Consider the following 20,962-nt stretch of genomic DNA (forward strand, 5'->3'; position numbering starts at 1 on the left):
AAAAAAAAAAAATAAAGAATGTGGCTGCTCGTTCAGAGGGCTTGATCTGTTGCCCTCTGCTGGTTTCCAGAGCACCTACAGAGCACACACCTGATGTACACCATAAACAAAAATTAAAAATCTAAGGTGGGGTGGTATTCAACACTTACAGTAGAATCATGATATTAAAAGATAGTGACTTCAACACATGGATAAGATCTAACACAAAGATGCTTATTTTTTAAAAGTCTATTGGTGCAAACATGGCTTTTACTTTGCACCAAGCAGGAACGTTTCCAGGCTTGGGTCCCCTGGGCTTCTCCACGGTCGCCACGGCTACAAGTCCCGGAACCTTGGCGTGCTGACGCTGGTTTCCGGCGGGATTTTTAGAGTGACGAACGGCTTTGGACCAAGCGACCATGAGAGGGCCGGAGCTCCGGCCCGAAACTAGCATGGAGGGGGATGTTCTGGACACCTTGGAGGCGCTGGGGTGAGTGTTCTCGTGGACCACTTCTCAAGGGAGGGGACGCTGACTCTGCGCGTGGCCGCTGCGGCACGGGCGTGCGCTTCTCCCCGGAGCAGGCCTTGTGTACCGGGCGGTGCGCAGGCCTCTGCGCTCCGGGCAGCCGGGACCCTGGGAACCGGCGGGAACGAGCGGCTGCAGCGAGAGGCCTGACTGTGCCGGCCCCGGTCCCTCTGTCATTACATTCAGCCCGCAGCCGGCTCCTCCCGGGCCTCCGGAACCCTTTGTGTGGACGTAGATCCCGGCGCCCGCCGCACCGCAGTCGCGTCTGTACTGTTGCGTCGCGCACGCTGCTCAAATGGGTGGCTTACTCAGGGCTCGGGGGGGGGGGGGGGGACTCACTCCCGCTTCTTAGGCTAAAGACTTTCTTAGTTGAGTATGAACCCCTGCATTTAGTCTTCTCCATTCCTTAAAGCACGTTTGTGTGGTAGGCAGGAAGAAATGAGTTTTCAGAACGACGTTAGCAGTTTAGGGGTTATGAGGAACCCCGGCGTGGCCGTGATGAGGCTATCTGGACACTCAGCGTTACTCCCCTCCATCCTGGCTTTCTTCCCAGCGCTTGCTTGCTCTTTTCATCTGTTTGTCACATGAACTTCACCCAGCGTTCGAGAAACTTGTCAACTTTCTTCACTGATGGATTCCTGGCAACATAGTAGAGTGGGGTCTGTCACAGCGAGCTGTGCCTGATTGAAGAAGAAGTTCAAAGGAGGGTGCGTACTTGTGAGCAAAGGGCCAAACGGTTGAGGGTTAATAATCAAATCTTTCCCAACGTTGGGGCTATCTGCACAGATGTTTGACTCCTTACAGGCGGTTTCTTTTTAGGGTAACTGCTCTTAAGGAAGTTTGAAACCATCATGCCTGTCCCCTTATTTTTGTTCCCTCAAACTAATTTGTTCTTTTTTTTTTTTTTCTAGCAAGTGTTAACTTTTGTTGCACCCTGATAATGCATACTTTGCTTCTACCCAGCATAACAGAAACTCGAATATACTTGATCTTGAATAAAATGTTTGTAAATGAAAGAACAGAACCCGCACGACTATATCAGGGTTATTTGTATTTCTATGAAATATTCTTAACCTTGCCGGGGGAATATAACTAATAGAGGTTAAAATACCCTGGAGTGCGTGGGCTCCAGCTTGGCTCCCAGACATTTACAATTTTTGGGATCTTGTAGCCATTTATGAAGTGGGAAGACAGTGGTTTTATTCTTCTTTGATTCCTGAAACATACTGTTTTTACCATAGTATTTAAGAAAGTGAAATTTGCTCTAATGTTGACATTTACTGAGAGACATTTGTTTCACATTATTCAATATGAGAGTTAAAGCTGTTGCACACTTTAGAATCAGTGTTTCCTGGAATGGCCAAAGACAAGATTTTGAAGTTTGAACACCCCCCTCTGTGATAATGAAATGTGGGAAATGTTACTGATTATGTATATTGTAATTGATCACTGTCTTTTCAGATCTTCATGTGGATTGTGAGTAATGTATTTTTTATTGTGATTAAACCACATAGTTTGTCAGTGAAAGTGCTTTAGGTTGTCATGTAAAGTAAGAAATGAATGCAATGATTTAGAAAGGAAAGCTGCGAAAGACTAATGTAGAGATGTAGTGTGTTAACAACAACAACGAAAATAACGCTTAGGAATCAGTTTCCACTTCCCTGAAATGAGTATCCTAAAGCCAATGATTTCATGTTTCTTTGGTTATAGTAATCTATGATTTTTGTGAACAGTCCATCTCAGCTAGTTGGTCTAGCTAGGCATTGCAGCCTTGTAGAGAGCTGATAAAAGGTTAGGGTTTGGTGTATGCTACCAATTCACTGAGTCATAGTCTAGCTGGGCATTGCAGCCATGTAGAGAGCTGATAAGACGTTAGGGTCTGGTATATACTACCAACTCACTGAGTCACACTCTTCAGGGTTGTATTATAGTGTTGCGGATGTTATAAAACTTCACAGCCTACATTGAGAATCACTGTTCATTTCAAACATTTATGGAGTATGGCTGTGTCTTGGACACTGTTCTGAGCAGTCAAGTGGTGAGCAAGATAGACTTGATTCCTGGCTTTACAGAGCTCACAGTTAAGAGTAAAAACAGATGTGGTTGTCCATTATACACTGTGCTTCAAAGGAAAAAAATCAGGGTGATGAAACAGAAACCTTATGGGTTAGTGATAGACTCATGAAGAAGTGATAGCTGAGCTGAAGAAGGAAGGATGATTGAAATCCAACTAAGTGAGATTAGATGGGAAAGGAGGATGGTGTGTTCTGAATGGTAGTAGATATGTTAGACATGAGGATGTAATGTGGCTAGAAGACAGAGAGTGCAGAGGCCAGGCTTGGTATGGGCTGGATTGTGGAGTTTGATGAGTGCCAGAACATGCAATACCTTTACATTTATGTTGTTCATTTTTTCTTTATCTACTAATATGACCTGGCAGATTATTAAACATCTAATTTGAAAGTTCCCTCTGCCAGCACACTGATTGGGGAATTTTTATTTAATAGTTTGGGAAAGACATGATGGCTGCTTAGTGGTAGTGGGTGCATCATAGTGTAGAGGAAAGAAGTGCATTATGGGACTTAGTGATGGTCCTTAATTATGGGTCCCTAGTACTCAAGGATTCATTTCCTCCAGTACTTATTAAGCAACAAAGTAAAATGACACACCATGGGATCAAAATTGGGTAGGGAAGACAGTGAAGATAGGGGGGAGCCAGAAAGAACAAAGAATACAGAGGGGCCAGTGGCATGGAGGTCTCAGTGAGGTCACAGAGCATTTGCTGGTGAATGATGAGAAGCTAGAGAGATAGAAGGTGTGGCAGGGAGAAGGTCGGTCCTTGAATTCACGATTTAGGAGGTTTAATGGTTCTGGTTGTGGCCGGCCACGTCCAGGGAGAAAGTGACTGATAGGAGGTGAAGAACCTTGGTGAAAAGGAGGTGAGGGAGCTGAAGGTTGGGGTGTTAGCTCTTGCTTGTGGACTTTGGAGAGAGAAAAGATAAAGGCAAGTGTCTTAGTCAGGGTTTCTATTCCTGCACAAACATCATGACCAAGAAGCAGTTGGGGAGGAAAGGGTTTATTCGGCTTACACTTCCACATTGCTGTTCATCACTGAAGAAGTCAGGACTGGAACTCAAGCAGGTCAGGGAGCAGGAGCTGATGCAGAGGCCATGGAGGGATGTTCTTTACTGGCTTGCTTCCCCTGGCTTGCTCAGCCTGCTCTCTTATAGAACCCAAGACTACCAACCCAGAGATGGTCCCACCCACAAGGGGCCCTCCCCCCTTGGTCACTAATGGAGAAAATGCCCTGCATCTGGATCTCATGGAGGCATTACCCCTTTTTCTGTGATAATTCCAGCTGTGTCACGTTGACACAAAATTAGCCAGTACAGCAAGGATAGGTGGAGAAGAAAATTGACCAAAACAACATTAGATGCACAGGAGGCTCCCAGCTGGAAACCCTAGGAGAAACTGTCCAAAGCTTTTGACAGCAGGGATAGTTGTGGGAACAGACACTGAGGAGCGGGACAAAGTGAAACGCTTCAGGGGTAGGAATGCCGAGAGTTGAGATGGCGACTAAAGGAGAGTGAAAGCAGAGAGGTGGGCAACTAGGTTGGCAGCAGGACCAGGGGGATGGGTAAATGGTAGGAAAAGGGCTCGTGTTATTTGGCTGATATTTAAAAAATAAATTAGAGGGCTGGAGAGACAGCTCAGTGGTTAAGAGCACTGGGTCTTCTTCCATCCATAACATAAAATACTAAATAAAAACAAAAACAAAAAAAACTACACCCTGGGTGATGTTTATTTGAGGAAGAGCCACAGCACTTTAATGGACTAAAGCCATGGTTTATTCATCTAGCTTGAAGTAATGTCAAACTAGCAATTATGGTTCTAGTAAGAGGGTGGTGGCTTCCCTAGGTATTTAGGGTAACAATAGCACTTCCCCAGTTAAATATGAATGCTGGACTGCTAGCCTCAGTCACAAACAGGATTCCATTGAAATCAAGAATGTACCTCTTAAATGCTTGCTGCCATTTCTCCTAGGGAGAAGTCATGGTGGATATCTGGAGAGCTCCGGTGCCGTGGGAAGTTACCCTAGGGCTGTGAGCGTGCAGGGGGGGCTGCTGATGCCCAGAGCCCAGAGAGCAGTTTCTAGACCACACCCAGCACAACGTAGACTGGGTTTTGACCAGACACTCAGGAGGCTCCTTTAGTCAGATACACTGTTTCATACCAAACTTATTACTACCCCACAGAATATTTTTAGATACTGCTGCTATATAAATAATTAAAAAGAGACATTTCTGGAAGGTTCCGTGCGGGTGAAGAACATGGGCAGTAGATGATTGTACAGCTTGGGTTAGTCAGTTGCCATGATTATGGCAATCCTAATTGAGTTACTTATGTGTTTCCACGCTGTCATCTATAAAATGAGCCTAGCCGCAGTACTGACCGTGTGGGAGATTATGGCGATTAAATGACACTGGCCTAGAGTGCATGAACGTTTCCATCTGTTGGTCACTGTTGCAGTTCATTCCAAATGCACATTCAAGTGTGTTAGCTGCATTGTTTTCTCCGTTTTTACCTTACCTGATGAGCTGAGACGTTGACGGTGATGGTTATTCCTTTCCCCTAAAGTCAGGGTTTTTGGTGATTTGATCAGTTTTTGTTAAACCTTGTAATTGATTTATTGTAGACATGGGTGCAAATGGGGAAATGAATGTTTACTTTTAAGTCTCAGTGAGAAGCTCTGGAAGGCCTGGGCTGGGGGTGACATGAAGGGGACTCTCTTCAGCCAGAGCAGTGTCCCAGCTGAAGCTCTGCCTTGTCCTGGCTGCATTCTGACTTAGATTATTTGTTCCACTTAATAACAGGTGTTGACAGAGGTTAAAGAGCTATTTAGTGTTTGGGATCATATCTGGGCATAAATCTTAAGGCTATCACTTGTCTGTTAGGGTTACAGAATTAGGATTAGTACCTACTTTAAAATATTGCTCCAAAGATTAAATGATTTATAAATATGCATGTCTAGCCCCATGTCCAACTTGCTATTTAAATCTCATTAAGGAGACCAGGCTAGCCTCAGACTTTGAGATTTCTTTATCTGCAAAATGTAGATTTGAAAATATTAAACAGCTAGGTGGTGGCGCATGGCACACCTTTAATCTCAGTACCTGAGGCAGAGGCAGGCGGAGCTCTGAGTTTAAGGCCAGCCTGATCTACAGAGTGAGTTTCAGAAAATATTCTTCATGAAATACAACTCATTTTTGACTCAGTAGGTAGTAAAAAGACAAAAGTTTGTCAACTTTGGTGAGCTATGAGGAATGGGTACTATTGATAACTGGAAGGTAAGACTACAGTAGGGAAAATTTATGATTTATTATCAGTAGATATTGGATTTTACACCTACTTTACATACCTATCTACTCAAGGATGCATATTGAACTTTGAAGAAAAGGGTCACCAGTAGAAAGCTTAAGAAGCCTTGCTCTGACTCCTGCAGATGGGTCTGAACTAGACCCGTGTGCTTTAAGCGAGGTACCAAGCTGTGTAGCAGCTTTTATCTCAAAGGAAAAAAAAAAAGCTATGCTTATATTTATGTTAAAAGTAATTGCAGACAGCCCAAATTAATTAATACAGTTACCTGTGGGGTGGGTGTCCGTGTAGAGGAGATAAAATTTAGATGGCAAACTAGGGGTATGGTGGCACACATCATAGTTCCTGTACTCGGGAGGCAGAGGCAGGGGGATTATGAATTGACCAGCCTGGACTTTGTAGTGAGTTCAAGCCCAGTCTGACCTATACACTGAGGCCCTGTTTAGACACAGAAAAAAAACATGGTAAGTGATATTTGTGTGACCATATCTTGTTTTGGAAGTTAGACTTTAAAACTATAAATTCTATATGATTATACAGTTAAATGATAAAAGTGAAATAAAAACAAAAAGGAAACAAATTTCTAGAAATCAGACAGCAAAACAAAGTTGTGTTTATCAATTGTTGACTAGGTGAATCATCTGGGAATGAGCCCACCATTGGAGTTTGAATTAAAGATGCCATCCTAGTAGAGGAATGCTTGACTGAGTGGTCAGGAAGGGGAGGAAGTATTCATGAATCCTGGGGATGAGTCATAAGAGTTACTGGGCACATGGATTTGCTTTCAACCAGAGAGAGAGAAGTGGGGGTGGAAAGGGAGAGGGAGGGAGGGAGGGAGGGAGAGGGAGAGGGATCGAGAGACAGACTTAAATAGTATAAAAACTGAGTGACTTCTGCTAAGATGTGAGTATGCTGTGTCTAATAAAGCCTTAGCTGCAGAAAGACAAGTGTAGAAAATTGATATTTATTACAGTTGAGGTGATGTATAAGGTATTTGGAAAATTTAGTGCCTTGGCTAATACAGATTGTGGAAATATTTTAAATGATGAAGCTATGAAATATAATAGCCCAGGTTAAGATCTCAGGCCCTTTTTAGCTTCATGAACTAGAAATCTGCATTTGTGCTTTTTTTTTTTTTTCACTACAGTTCTTAAAATTGGGGCAGTACAAAGCTGTTAAGACTGGCACTGTTTTATTTATATTTTGAATTGCTAGAAGATATATGAAAAAGCTAAATCCTAGTTACATAGAGCAAGAATAAACAGTAAATAATACAGCTACTTTACCCTGAGAGCAGCCACAATCCCAAATCCTATAGTTGATGTCTCTATTCTGATAAAGTGATGCATAAAAACAGCAGCGGGATTGGCAGAGAGGACTAGAGGCTTTTTCCCCTAGAGAAAGGAAGAGATTAAAAAAAGAGAGAATTTAAAAGTATATAGGAAAAATCAAGAGTTCTTTTTTTCCTTCTCTTTCCTTCTTACAGCCTCTCTCATATCCCACAACTCTCAAATTGATAGCTTCTGTTTCTTTGATTATTATATTGTTACACCTCTATCTATATCTCTCTCATCTCTCTCTCTCTCTCTAATCTATCATCTGTCTATCTATCTATCTATCTATCTACCTACCTACCTACCTACCTATCCACTTATCTATCTACTAACATATAAACACATCGCGCTGAGTCCATTTTTGTTGTTTGTATGTAGTCTAGTCTCAGGGCTGACCATTTTGTGCTGGACAGCCAGGCATGATGCTCATCTCTGGGAGAGGCTAATCCTCTCAGCATTCATTCATTGGCTGTAGTCCTTTGTCTAGGATGAGGCATGTTAGCATGTCTGTTGGTACTGTGTTCAGGTCTTATTTGAGCAGCTGTGTCTAAGAGAAGCAGTCTCACAGCAGAGCTGCTAGTATTCTCGCTCTTACACTTTCTGCCCCTTCTTCCTTGGTGTTCCCTGAGCCATAGACGGAGGAGCTCTGCTGCAGATGCATCCACTGGGTCTGGGCTCCCCTCAATCCATTGCTCTCTGGATTGTGTCCAGTTGTGGGTTTCTGCAACTATCTCAATCTGCTGTAGAGAGAAGCTACATTTATCTGTGAGCATGAGGGTACCATTTAGAATGTAGTTAAGGAGTTCTAGCAAAGTGATGTGGCTTCTCTTTGACTGGACAAGCCCCAGCTGGCTAGGTTTTAAGTGCCAGGCCTGGTTTCCTCCCTGTTAAGCGGGCCTTAAGTTTGCTTAGACACCTGATGGTCACCACAGACATGAGTTTGTACTTTATGGATGCCCTGCCATGCTTGTCACTGGTGTCGTTCACAGGGTCTTAGCAGGGTGGGACCGTTGGTTGCCTCCCTCCCTGCAGCTTGCATGAAGCTTTCTGGTACCATGGCAGCTAGATGGCAGTGGGCAGGCTTCAGGTTAGATTCAGCTAACTAGTCCAAGTCCTGTGTTCTCACTGGGTCCTCAGCAGTAGAGCCTGACTTCCAGCCTCTGGGAGGTATTTAGGGAGTCATTTGGATCCCCCTTCTGAGAATTATGAATCTGAATAGAGAGTTCGCAGTAGAAGAAATTAAAACGCTCATCATTCTTAACAATTAGGGAAATGCAAATTAACCAACTTTGAGATTTCACCTTACTCTGGTTGGAATGGCTAATATTAAGACAACTTTCATCTTTAAACTGTTGTTCTTCCTTCCTAGGTACAAGGGGCCGTTGTTAGAGGAACAGGCACTCTCCAAGGCAGCAGAGGGCGGACTGTCTTCTCCTGAGTTTTCAGAGCTCTGCATTTGGTTAGGCTCCCAGATAAAGACCTTATGCAACCTGGAAGAAAGCATCACTTCAGCTGGTATGCTGTCCTGCTCTGTCTCCCCTCTCCCTTATCAGTAAAGCAAATTGACAGTGCATGGTGTGTGGTCTTATCAACAGTGTGTAAAGAAATATGAAGAAACTGCTTATTAAAGAGTCTGTGAATTGAATTTTGCAGAAATTCAAAGTTGACTCTTAAATTTACTACAAAACTGTGAGCCATTCCTGCCCATCTGTGGCCAAAGGCTCAGTATCATTCTTGGAAAAGAAAGTGGGAACTAGCTGTTTTAAAAGGTAGTGGGAGCTAGCTGTTTTAAAACTGAAGCTTAGGTAGTGGGAACTAGCTGTTTTAAAAACTGAAGCTTTTCACTCATTTTGAATTAAGTTTTAAAAATATGTATAATCCTCAATTTAATATTATTCTCAAATCTTTATCTCAGGACTAGGATTCACATGGAAATATTGTGATTAAAAACTCTCAGTACCTTATACAGCTCTTTTAATTCATTGCCATCTTGTAACTGGAGTCTTGCGACTTTGGTAGAATTTCAGATAGTTTGGTAAAATAAAAACTGAGTAATTACTGGTCATTTGCTGAGGAACAAAGTAGCATTCTTTTCCAAAGCTGTTTTTTTTTGTTTTTTTGTTTTGTTTTTTAAAAAGATTTACTTTATTTTATGTGTATGAGTACACTGTAGCCATACAGATGGTTGTGAGCCATCATCTAGTTTCTGGGAATTGAACTCAGGACATCTGCTTGCTCCGACCCCACTTACTCCAGCCCAAAGATTTATTTATTATTATATGTAAGTACACTGTCGCTGTCTTCAGACACATCAGAAGAGGACATCAGATTTCATTATGGGTGGTTGTGAGCCACCATGTGGTTGCTGGGATTTGAACTCAGGACCTTCAGAAGAGCAGTCAGTGCTCTCACCGCTGAGCCATCTCTTCAGCCCCTGTTTTTTGTTTCGTTTTTTTACATTTTCTTTGTCATGCATGACAGAATTCATTTGAAGCAAAATGAAGTATGTACATTTAAAGCATGAAGCAGGTTTCTCATATTAAAGATAAGCTGTGAAGCTAACATCCATGATTGCGTTCATTGTCTGATCATGGAGAAACATTAGAATTGGACAATTGCCATGGAGCCAGTTAACAACTGTAGCTCTGATAATGCTCTTGGCTCTTGGGTGTTTGGGTTCCTAGTACTCAAAATGCCCAGCTTACCTGATTTCACGGAGATTCCATTTGGAGGAACTTATCAGAGATTTAAATGTAGAAATATTTCCAATCCCATGACATACCGTTCGTCTTCTTAAACTTAGATGTCATTCTCTGTGTGTAGACATTGTGTGCTCTCTTTTACCTAAGCCTTGCAACTGCCTGTCTGAAGATTGACTTGGAATTGAAAGTCTGGAGCTGAACGTAGAGCGGAAACCACTTTTGATAAATTGTACAGAGGTGGATTCTGTGGTAAGCGCTTGGTGACTATGTGTGACTTCTTCTTTTAAAGGGAGAGATGACCTAGAGAGCTTCCAGCTTGAGATAAGTGGGTTTTTAAAAGAGATGGCCTGTCCATACTCGGCACTTGTCTCAGGAGACATTAAAGAGCGCCTCACGAAGAAGGATGACTGCTTGAAACTTCTGTGTAAGTTGTCTTCCCTTGGGTGTCAGAATGCACATGTTCAACATATTCTTGATATTTTCAGTTCAGAACTTATACACTTTGATTATTGAGACAGTAGATAGCTTACATATTGGAAAGGCTTTTGTATTTGACTAAAAATGTTGTACTGTCTTAGACATTCTTACATGAACAGCTTAAATTCTACCAGCACACATTAACACTCATAGTATAGTCAGTAAATCCCTGTGTTTGTGCTGACTATGGTAGTTCAGTAAGTTTTCCTTTGCCTGTCCCATAGCTGAACATTTATGATGAAATGGCTAACTCTGTCATCTCTGAAGTCTTACTTTTTAAAAATTCTTTGGGAAATTAGGCTATTGTGCAGATTACGGTATCTTCTCTGTAGTGATGGGCATTGATTGGCTGTTTAGAAACTCTTATACCAGGAAGTACCCTAGGCACTAGGAACAAACATATAACAGAAAATAAGATAAAATATAGTTTGTGCCTTTGGGGTCATTGAAGGAGGCTTGTTTTTAATGATAGGAGGTTTGGATTGTGTATGAATCTGTATTCCAACAGCTGATCTCAGGGTCCCCTTAGAGGGTGTGTTTTGTGGAACTTTGTGTTATTTTTAGAACTCACTGAACAATGACTATTTGTCATTCACGTTTGAGGTGTTCTATAGCTGCTGTTCTTTTTGGTTCTTGGTTAGTCTTGATTTTGATAGTGTTAATACTTGTTTTAAATAAAGTATAATTCAAATTTTTTTTCAAGAAATTCTCATATATATTAATGTTATTTTCTGATTTTTATTTTTTTGTTACAGTGTTTTTAAGTACAGAACTTCAAGCTTTACAAATATTACAGAAGAAAAAACATAAAAATTCTCAGTTAGATAAAAATAGTGAAATTTGCCAGGAAGTTCAAGCTGTATGTGATGCCCTCGGGGTCCCCAAGTCTGACACTTCAGACATTCCACTTCTGCTGAGCCAAGTGGAATCAAAGGTATCATAGATATATATTTTAAATTTTATCAAAAATTCAACTAAATGCTAACATGTCAATGTTATATTCTAAATAAAAAATATTTAGAATATTTATTGTGATATATAGACTATTGATTTCAAGAGAAAGTTAAATGACTTCCTTGAGTTCATATTGGTGATAGAGCCCTTGCCTTCCATATAGAAGGTCCTAGGTGCTCTCCCCAGCACCAAAACAAAAATTCTTTCCCAAGCTTTATATGCAAGCTAAGTTTTGGATGTATATGAATTTAATTTGTAGTTAATATTCAGGAGTCATATCTTAGTGAGTTCTAAGGCTTTGCCATTTTCCATGATAAAAAATCTCTTTGCAAATTCAAGGAGAGTTTTCCCAGCTAGGGTTCTAATACAGTATAATGAAAGAAGTGGATATTTTCCAAGATGAAAGACACTTGCCATGGGATGTTCACACTCTTGCTTTCTTTGGCAATGAACAAGCATACTTTCTTGATGGCTTAGTAAGTGTATAGTGTGTGGCAAATAAGTAAGTACTCTGATAGGGTAGTTAACAGCTATAACCTTATGCCTCCTGCATATCACCCTCTAACATCACCTGGGCAGTTTTGTATGCCATTCATCAGAAGTAAAAAATTTCTGAATTTTATTTTTCTACATATGATATTCCTAGAAGATGCTTTGTTATGATTGAGAAAGACAGTTTTTACTTTTTAACTTAAGCTGTTCAGTAATATGACAGCAAATCACTGTCATTTACTGTTCAGAATATTTACATGTGGTGGTGATCAGGGTTTTTATTGTTTGCCACCTCCATGGTAGGAAGCTGAGGTGCTGTCCTGCAGTGTGGCAGGCCTGATGTTTGAGTATAGGCACTCGGCTGCCAGACTGCTGCTCTTCCCTCACTCTAACAAGTCTAAAACTCTGGCAAAGCCTTAGGACTCACTAAGATATGACTCCTGAATATTAACTACAAATTAAATTACATATATATTCAAAACTTAGCTTGCATATAAGTCCCCTTGCATCTTAGAAATCTGAGAAATTGCATCTGTGTGTGTCAGGGTCCTCCTGAGTGACTAATTTTAGAACATTCTAAACTCCTGGGAAAAAAACCCCGGTCCTGTTCACAGTCATTTATTACCATCCCAGTTTTCAAGGTGACTTTGAATTTGTTTTGTATTCATTTATGTTGTTTTCCTGGCATGCATGTATGTGCACCATATACATGTCTGTTGGATCCCATGGAATTGGGGTTACAGATGGTTATGAGCCACCATATGCTTGTTGGGAATTGAACCCAGGTCCTCTGAAAGAACAGTGAGTGCTCGTAATCACTGAACTTTCTTCAGCATGATTTTGAACCTTCAATTACTGTTTCTGGTTGTTCATTGTGGTTACTGTTTTATGAGAGTGACCCACTCTCCAGGTAGGAGGGTGAGCACAGCTCAGGTCTTCACTCTGTGGTCAGTGTCTTCAGGGTGCATGATTGTTATTGGAATGACCTATGGTGTTACAAAAGGAAAAGTAATTATCCAATGTCCCGTTTACAAGATAGAAATGGTACTCTCAATCAGTGGCCCTGCAAAGGTAATAAAATATTTGTCAGCACTGGAAGAAGAGCACTTGTCCTGTGTTGTCTTTGGAGCAGCGAGAACAGAATATGTACCATTTACAGTGTTCATCTGAGGAAAGTGATGTACTTGTTAAATGTCTTGTTTCCTTCCTGCGAGGTTACCAGGAAGTAAAGAGCGCCATGTTAGAGGGGATCCCAGAGTCATTGTACACTCACGGGTTGTGACACTGCTGAACTCTAGCCTGGGCAAGAATGCTGTGTGGTTTGAATTAATTTAACTGGCACTTCTATGTGCCAGGGATTCGGCACGGCTGTGACTTGGCCCCCTTTCCTGCTGGGTAAAGGTGTGCTTTATTTGTTTCACTTTAACATGGTCATTATTGGGTGTTCAAAACAGCACATCAAAGAAGAATAAGATGGTTATGTATGTATGTATGTATGTATGTATGTATGTATATATATATAACTTTTTTGTAACCTTTCATGTTTTAGGTGAAGGATATTCTCTCTAAAGTCCAGAAAAACCATGTGGGAAAACCATTGCTAAAGGTTGATTTAAGTTCTGAGCAGGCAGTAAGTGGTTCTTTTACTAGCTTTATAACCAAGTGAGGGCATAACTGTATTAGTTCATTTTAAAACAGTTTTTGTCACTGTAGTGAAATCCTCGTGGCAGGCTGTCATTAGTAAAGAGACTTAGATTGCAGTGTTGAAGGCTGACAATCTAAACCACATAGTGCCAGCTCTGGCAGTCCTGATGGGGGGCAAGGATGGTTTGTGTATATGAAGAAGATACCAACCAAGAGGCATGCCAAAGTCCTTTTCAGGGTCTTACCCGCAGTTAGTTGACCTAAGACTTCTCCCTTGGCCCCACCTCACACAGGCTCTCTGTGCTCTTCCTTTTCTCTCCCTACACCTGTCACCTTGCAGACCACACCTCCAACAGGAACCTTTGAGTGGACAAGCAACATCCAAGTCCATTGTACTGCCTTCGTTTTATAAATGGACATTTAGGATTTTGGAGAATTAGAACTAATATTCTAGAGTAATCTATCTCAACAGTTTAATCAAGTCATTAATTTAAAATATCTACTTAGTCAAGAATATTTATAGTGGTCAATAGATTAACATAGTTGTGATTTGAAAGGGTAATTTGTGAAGCTAGTAAGATGGGCAGTTATTGGCATAGTCTTTCCTTATTAATGTGCACTGTTTAGTAAATTGATGTTTTACTAAATAAATCTAATGAAAGATGGAGGCATCTTTAATAGCTTCTGAACACTATAAATGTTTTATCATTAAATTAAATTAAAATTAAATTATATTAAATGTTATTTAAATATTTTTTCGTAGTCTCGTAGGATCATAAAATGATCATTTAATGTTTACAGTGATTTTCAAACTTCTTTTTTGAAGAAGAATCAGTGTCTAATCTTTGTGTTTTCATCCCCAATTCTTTAGGAAAAACTGGAAAGAATTAATGATGCTCTTTCCTGTGAATACGAGTGCCGCAGGCGGATGTTAATGAAACGATTGGATGTGACAGTGCAGTCCTTTGGATGGTCCGATAGAGCAAAGGTGAGGCTGCTCTCCCACTGGTGTCCTGTAGGTGGCAGTGTGGGGCAGCTCCTGCCAGGCTTTCTCTGCTGTAGGTACCTAGGCCCAGTCACTCTTTAGTTCTATTCGAACCTACATGTTCAGTTACCAGTGCTCTTCCATACAATGATCCTAGTCTCCTATAGGTCCGTGTTTGCTGATGACGTTTCCCCTGGCTTTCACCTTTGTTTTAATCTGCATGGCTTGATTTATACTAGTGCATAAAGGAGTATGTGTGAGCTGAGCGAGGCACAGATAGTAAGTGAATAACTGATGAAGAAGCGGCTAGGATCAGGTTTAGGGGGGACTCCTGTTGGAACAGGTTTCTTGTGTTTCTTAGGCTGTGTGACTGCCTGCGGCCTGTCGTCTCATTGAAGAGAGTGGAGGAGTGGAGCCTTCCAACTAGAAGCTCTTCAGATAGCTTGGTGCCTTTGATCTTTACTAGTGTTAGTCTGGGGTTCTCTCTGCCCCTCCCATGTCGTAGTGTAAGAACTTTCCAAATAGTAAATAGGGGCAGTCATTGGACTTTCCCTATTTCAAGGACTGCTGTCTTGGGCTCTGTAATATCCAGTATATGACAATCCTTGGTTGTCATGATTCCTCTAACAGCTTTTAGTCAATACCCTTCGCTTCATATCTGCTGCCTATTACTCAGCTTTGAGCACAGTGGAGCTCTGATATTACCTCGTTACTATTGTTTGGCACTTCTTCCTGGGTTATAGCACTTGGTGTCACTATGGTTTGACATCCTTTAAGGTTCATAGGCTAGAAGCTTGGTTCCCACCGTGGTAGTGGTCAGTGGAATCTAGTGAGAAATAGCCTATCCACCCTCATGAATGGTCTGACCCTGGTCTTGAGGTTTGGCCTTACACGAATGAATTAGTTCTTGTGAAGTGGGCTGTTTAAAGTGCAGCTGTCATGAACTTGACCCCTCTGCAACATAGTCTTTTCTCTTTCCACATCATTTTCATGTTGGGATGTAGCTTGGGAGTGGGGGTGGGGATGGGGATGGGGATGGGGGTAGGGCTTGCCAGCATGCCTTTTGGACTTTTAATTACTACAACCACAAGACAAATGCACCTGTAAGTCATTCAGCGTCAGGGATTTTGTTAAAGCAGCACAAAAGCAATATATGAGTTTCATTCAGTGAGTGTCTAGCCTGGGATAGACAATCTAAGACACTAGCAGTTAGAGAACTCAAAGACATGAAAGGAAAAGTTAAACTATCCTTATTTGCAAATACATGATTCCTTTAAAAAATATCCTACAAATCTACTCGAAAGACCTAATAAACACATAGCTAAGTTATAGGATACAAGAATCAGTATTAAGAAAGTAGCTGTTCTATGTGTCAGTAGTGTCCTCTTAGCAATGTCCTTTTTCACGCCTGTGTTCTTAGGTCCAGCTCTTGTGCTGCTTCTCACTTGGTACCTGGTGACATTTCTGCCTCTGTGTGAAGCACTGTGCAGGAAACCAGTCCTGTGTCTGCAGTGCCACACGAACAACAGAAATTCCAAGTCAGGTGGCTATTATCAAGCCTCTTGGGCCCCCCCTTTTCTGTGCCCCCGAGGTTCTGAAAAGTTGTATTCTCTTTGTCATTTATCACTAGGAATTTTAGTTTTTTCTTTAATATTTCTTGGATGATCCAGTGCTAATTCAAAAATGTGTCGTTTAGTCTCCAGTATTTTTGTGGTCTCTTGTTGATTTTAAATTTTATTCCATTGTGTTCTAATAGAATGTAAGGGATTCTATCTGTCTTATCATTTTCTTTCTTTTATATTTGTTGAGACTTGGATTTCTATCTTATGATATAATTGATTGTGAAAAAGGGTCCTGTGCTGCTGAAAAAATATGTGTATTCCCTGTTTGTTAGGTGGAATATTCTGTATATTTCTGTTCTGTCTAGTTGATCCATAGTGAATCTTAGATCTGAATTTCTCTACTTGTTTTAGTTTAGCTCTGTCTAAACACGAGAGTAAAGTATTGAAGCCACCCATGCCCCATTATTGTGTAAGGACTCCCTCCCTCCCTGTCTGCCTGCCTGCCTCCCATTAAGAATTTTCTGCAGTGCTGGATTAGTTAGCATAAATTGCCTTAATTTGTGTTTGTCTTGAAAAATTCTTATTTCCCATCGGTTTTGGAAGATGGCTTTCCTGGTATAGTATTCCTGGGTCACAGTTGTTTATGTTTAGACATGAATGTTTCATTCCAAGCTCTTCTGGCTTTTGTGGTTGCTGATTAGAGGCCTGGGGCAATTCCGATACTTTTGTGTGAGTTGATGCTTTTCCTGTGCTTTCGGGATTCTTTCTCCACATTGTATTTGACATGGTGACTGTGTCATGTTTTGTGGAGTTTCCTCTCTGGTTATGTCTGGAGGGAGTTCTGTATGTCTCTTGTGTTTGGATAGTATTTCTTTCTCTAAGTTTGGGATGTTTCCTGTTGTATCTTCAATAAATAATATGTCTCTTCCATTTCATTTTAGCTCCGAACTTCTTTTACACCAGACTTCTTGGAAATTTCAGTCATTCTCCTTTACTTTCCCCTTCCATGGCACCGTACATTCTTTGCCCTTCCATGTCTGTGTTTTTGTCTTAGCTTCCCTCTATTCCTGAAGCATGTTCTGCTGTGTAGTCTCATCTATTAATGCTGCTTTCAGTTTTATTTGATTAACCATCTTCACATATTTGTCTATTTTTTCAATGTTTTAATTCCCTTGATGAATTTTTCCTTCATAATTCGAATATCTGCCTCTAATTTTACTGTCATTCACTTTACAAAGTATCTTGGTCAGGTCTTGGATAGATTTCCTTCATTTGTACATCCATTTCTTTGAGCCTTTCTGTGACCATTCTTTTAAAAGTTTCTGAATTATTTCTCAGACATTCAGCTGTCTATCTCTGTAGTTTTGGATTCCTTCCTAGGGCTGTTGGGCTGGAGAGGGGTCATGGGTGGTGGCTGTGTCATAGTCTTTGTGTTACTGTGTTGTGTTTTGTTCATTTGTTGGAGTGAGGTTGCCTTTATAAGTTTTGTCTTCCTCTTCCTCTAGTCCAGTTGAATGTGTTACTTTCTGTGATTCTTCCTAGAGCAGTGGTTCCTAGAGCAACCTTCCTAATGCTGTGACCCTTTAATACAGTTCCTCATGTCGTGGTGACCCACAGCCATTAAATTATATTTGTTGCTACCTCATAACTATAATTTTGCTACTGCTGTGCATTTTAATATAAATATATGATATCTGATATGCAACCCCTATGAAAGGGTCATTTGACCCTGAAAGGGGTTGTGACCCACAGGTTGAGAACTGCTGTCCTAGAGGCCTGTCTTTGTGAGTTGTGGGTTTAGCTATGGGGACTGGTGAAACTTGGTATTGATGGCCAAATGGAATCTCTGACATGCTTCCATCTTGGCTGTATACCAACAGGACCAGGGTGGCGACACGAAGCCTGGAGTCAGACCTTTGCTCTGCCCCTGGACTGAGTCTATGAGCCCACTAGGGGTAGGATGGCAAACATCAGACTCACTGCAATCTGTGTCTGATGCAGTCTACCTGGAGGCTGTGGTTAGAGTCCAGGAGAGAAGTAAACTCTGGGACCACAGATGTATTGACTCTCAGTCCTGGCACTGCAGAAGTTAAAACCTCACAATCGCGCTGACCTTAGAGACCACTGGAGCCAAAGCTCAGGCCCTGTCTGGATCTCTGAGGCCATTGTGGTTGGAAGTTTGGTCACATGGTACTTCTGAGACCCTCTGGAGCATCTTTCCCAGCTTCTCTCTGGACCCACTTGGACAGAAGGCCTGTTCTTACGCTATTTTCTGGTTCATGGAAGCTAGAGCCCTGGATGCGAGACACATCCATGTCTTTTTGAAGATTGTATTATATTTCTCATATGATGTTACAATTTGGTTAACCCTAATTTTTATACCTTTCCTTATATTATTTAACATCAGCAATTTTTCTATATTTAATTTTTACTGCTTTCATAATTTACTATAAATTTCAATGTGTATTATAGTGGATTCTTAAGGATATTTGCTATATGAAAGACTATTAGTTTTAATACTTAAAACTGTATACAGTTAAATATTGTCATATCTCACTTTCTCCTAATACTGGAGACATAACCAACTTTCTTGTTAACTTGATAGATAAGAAGTACTAATTTGTTTATTCTTACCAGGAAAATTGAACTTGTTCCATGAACCTATTAGTCATTTGAATTTCCTGTTTTCTTTTTGAGTCTTGTTTCTGTTTCCTGTGACTTCCTGACTTTCTTTCTTTTTTTTGGTTTTTTGAGACAGGGTTTCTCTGTGTAGCCCTGGCTGTCCTGGAACTCACTTTGTAGACCAAGCTGGCCTCAAACTCAGAAATCTGCCTGCCTCTGCCTCCTGAGTGCTGGGATTAAAGGCGTCTACCACCACCGCCCGGCCCTGATTTTCTTTTGATGGAGCTTTTTTTGTTAAGAAAATTCATGTATCACTTTAAGAATATTTCCTCAATTTTCTGATGATTCTATTTTAAACCCTTTGGTGTATAATGCATAGAAACTTTAATCTTTACAATGTGGTAGGTTTTCAAGTATAAGATAAAACTTAACTCTGTTCCCTGGGATGTCTTTGGTGACCATGTGACTCATTGGTGACGTCATCAGTGCTGTTCTGTCGAGTACCCATCAGCTCATGCCACACCTCAGAGAAGAACCTTTCCTCTTCCTGTGATCTGTGCTGCTCCCTTGACCTTGCTTACATTCCTTTTTTTATGAGGCCCTAAGTATCCATTTTCTGTCTCGCTCCATCAGTCTGTTCTTTTCTTTCAAGTTCCTGTTAATCAGAGAGAGGTAAGGTAGTGGGTGTCCTGCATGTAAGGTCAGGGTGCTTTAGCATGTGGTACAATTGGGATTTCTCACTGTTTTAGGGATTTAGGTTCCCTCCCTCCCTCCCTCCCTTCCTTCTTTTCTTTTGTCCTTTTGACCTTTCTTCTTCCTTTTATGGATGCATGTGTCCATCTATCCACTCCTCCCCCACTTATTTCTGTAACTTAAGAAAGCTGAAGACAGGGATGATAGAACAAACAATTCTAGAAGGGGCCTTTGAGGATTAAATCACTCCCAAGCTGAAGGCATTGGCACATTTAATAAGTGTAATTGTTACCTTTAAAAATGATAAATTCATATTACATATTAGTATATGATAGGATTCTACTTTAAAAATTCTTTATGTCATTATTGTATATTTGGTTTCTGGATTAACCTTAGATTTTTATTTATTTATTTTCTTGTCTTCCTTAAAATCCTTCCCTGTAGAGTTACAGTTGCTTTAAGTGTGTAAGTTAAAGTGAGGGAAACCTGACTGTAGTCAGCGCTTCATCCAGACAGTTGATAGTCCTCACCAGCCCGCAAGATTTATTACCTGCTTTGAATTTTGTTAAAATGAGTAGTAGTATTTTGTTCTATTTATCTGTGTTATTTCTTTTTATTTATTTGATTACATACATTGCATTAGATGTTAGGGCACGTTCTCTCTTTTCTCTTTCCTTGCTTGTATATTATGAATTTTCTTCTTTTTAAAGATCATGATTGTTACTGCTTTCATTCAGATTTACTTCTGCTAATTTTCCCTCCCTCACTGTCATTTAGGCAAAAACAGATAACATAGCAAGAATTTACCAGCCCAAGCGTTATGCTCTGTCACCCAAGACAACAGTCACGTTGGCACATCTGCTTGCCGCGCGTGAAGACCTATCTAAGATCATCAGGACAAGCAGCGGCATCAGCCGGGAGAAGACTGCCTGCGCCATTAATAAGGTTGCTTGTTCTTTCAGTTGGGTGGAAGATGAATTTATAATTTTCTGGCTTGCTATTTTTACATTTTAGCCCATTTTTTCATTACATCCTGATGGATGGGAAAGGAGAGTTAGAGGGACTTACATCCATCCACGCTTAATTACCACTTGTGTATACCTTTCAGTGTGTACTGTCAGGACGACATCAAAGCTTTCTAATTAGAGGAACTGAACATTGCTTTTCCCAGTAGCTTTATCAAGAATTTTCTTTATCCATTTGGTTAGTCAGAATCTTTGGGAATTGTTGCCACCACTTATTTGATTTATTAAATTAAAATCTCTTTTGAGCATCCATTTCTTGATTCACAGTGTAGATCCACTCTTATGACAGTGGTCTTCATGAAGTTCAAGATGTCTGTGACTTTGATTGCATAATGGCAGCAGGTGAAGAGTGTTGCCATCAGCATGAGCAGAAAGTTTTCTCTATCTAGTTGAACATCCACGGGCAGTTTTATGACTAAAGAACAACAACAACAAAAAAATCAAAAGCAAGGATGCAGTAGTTGATAAAGATTTCTCATTTTGCTCTTCGACAGGATTTCTTGCTGGAGACATTTGGTTTCCCTCCTCTCTCCTCCCTCCTCCTCCCCTCCCTTCTCCTCACCTTTCCTCCTCCCTTCTCCCCTCCCCCTC

At 40.9% G+C, this 20,962-nt stretch overlaps 1 protein-coding gene across 1 annotated transcript in view; it reads left to right on the forward strand.

The window, feature by feature from the left end:
- Positions 1-375: 375 nt before the first annotated feature.
- Fam98b (family with sequence similarity 98 member B) overlaps positions 376-20,962 on the forward strand; it is a 23,831-nt gene continuing 3,244 nt past the window's right edge. The window contains exons 1-7 of the mRNA XM_021194270.1: positions 376-469; positions 8,585-8,730; positions 10,207-10,341; positions 11,150-11,328; positions 13,390-13,470; positions 14,356-14,472; positions 20,124-20,291. Coding sequence (XP_021049929.1) covers positions 399-469; positions 8,585-8,730; positions 10,207-10,341; positions 11,150-11,328; positions 13,390-13,470; positions 14,356-14,472; positions 20,124-20,291 — 897 coding nt within the window. The 5' untranslated portion in view covers positions 376-398. The remainder of the gene's footprint in view (positions 470-8,584; positions 8,731-10,206; positions 10,342-11,149; positions 11,329-13,389; positions 13,471-14,355; positions 14,473-20,123; positions 20,292-20,962) is intronic.

The sequence above is a fragment of the Mus pahari genome, chromosome 3 (genome assembly GCF_900095145.1).
Source record: "Mus pahari chromosome 3, PAHARI_EIJ_v1.1, whole genome shotgun sequence".
NCBI classification, from domain to species: domain Eukaryota; kingdom Metazoa; phylum Chordata; class Mammalia; order Rodentia; family Muridae; genus Mus; species Mus pahari.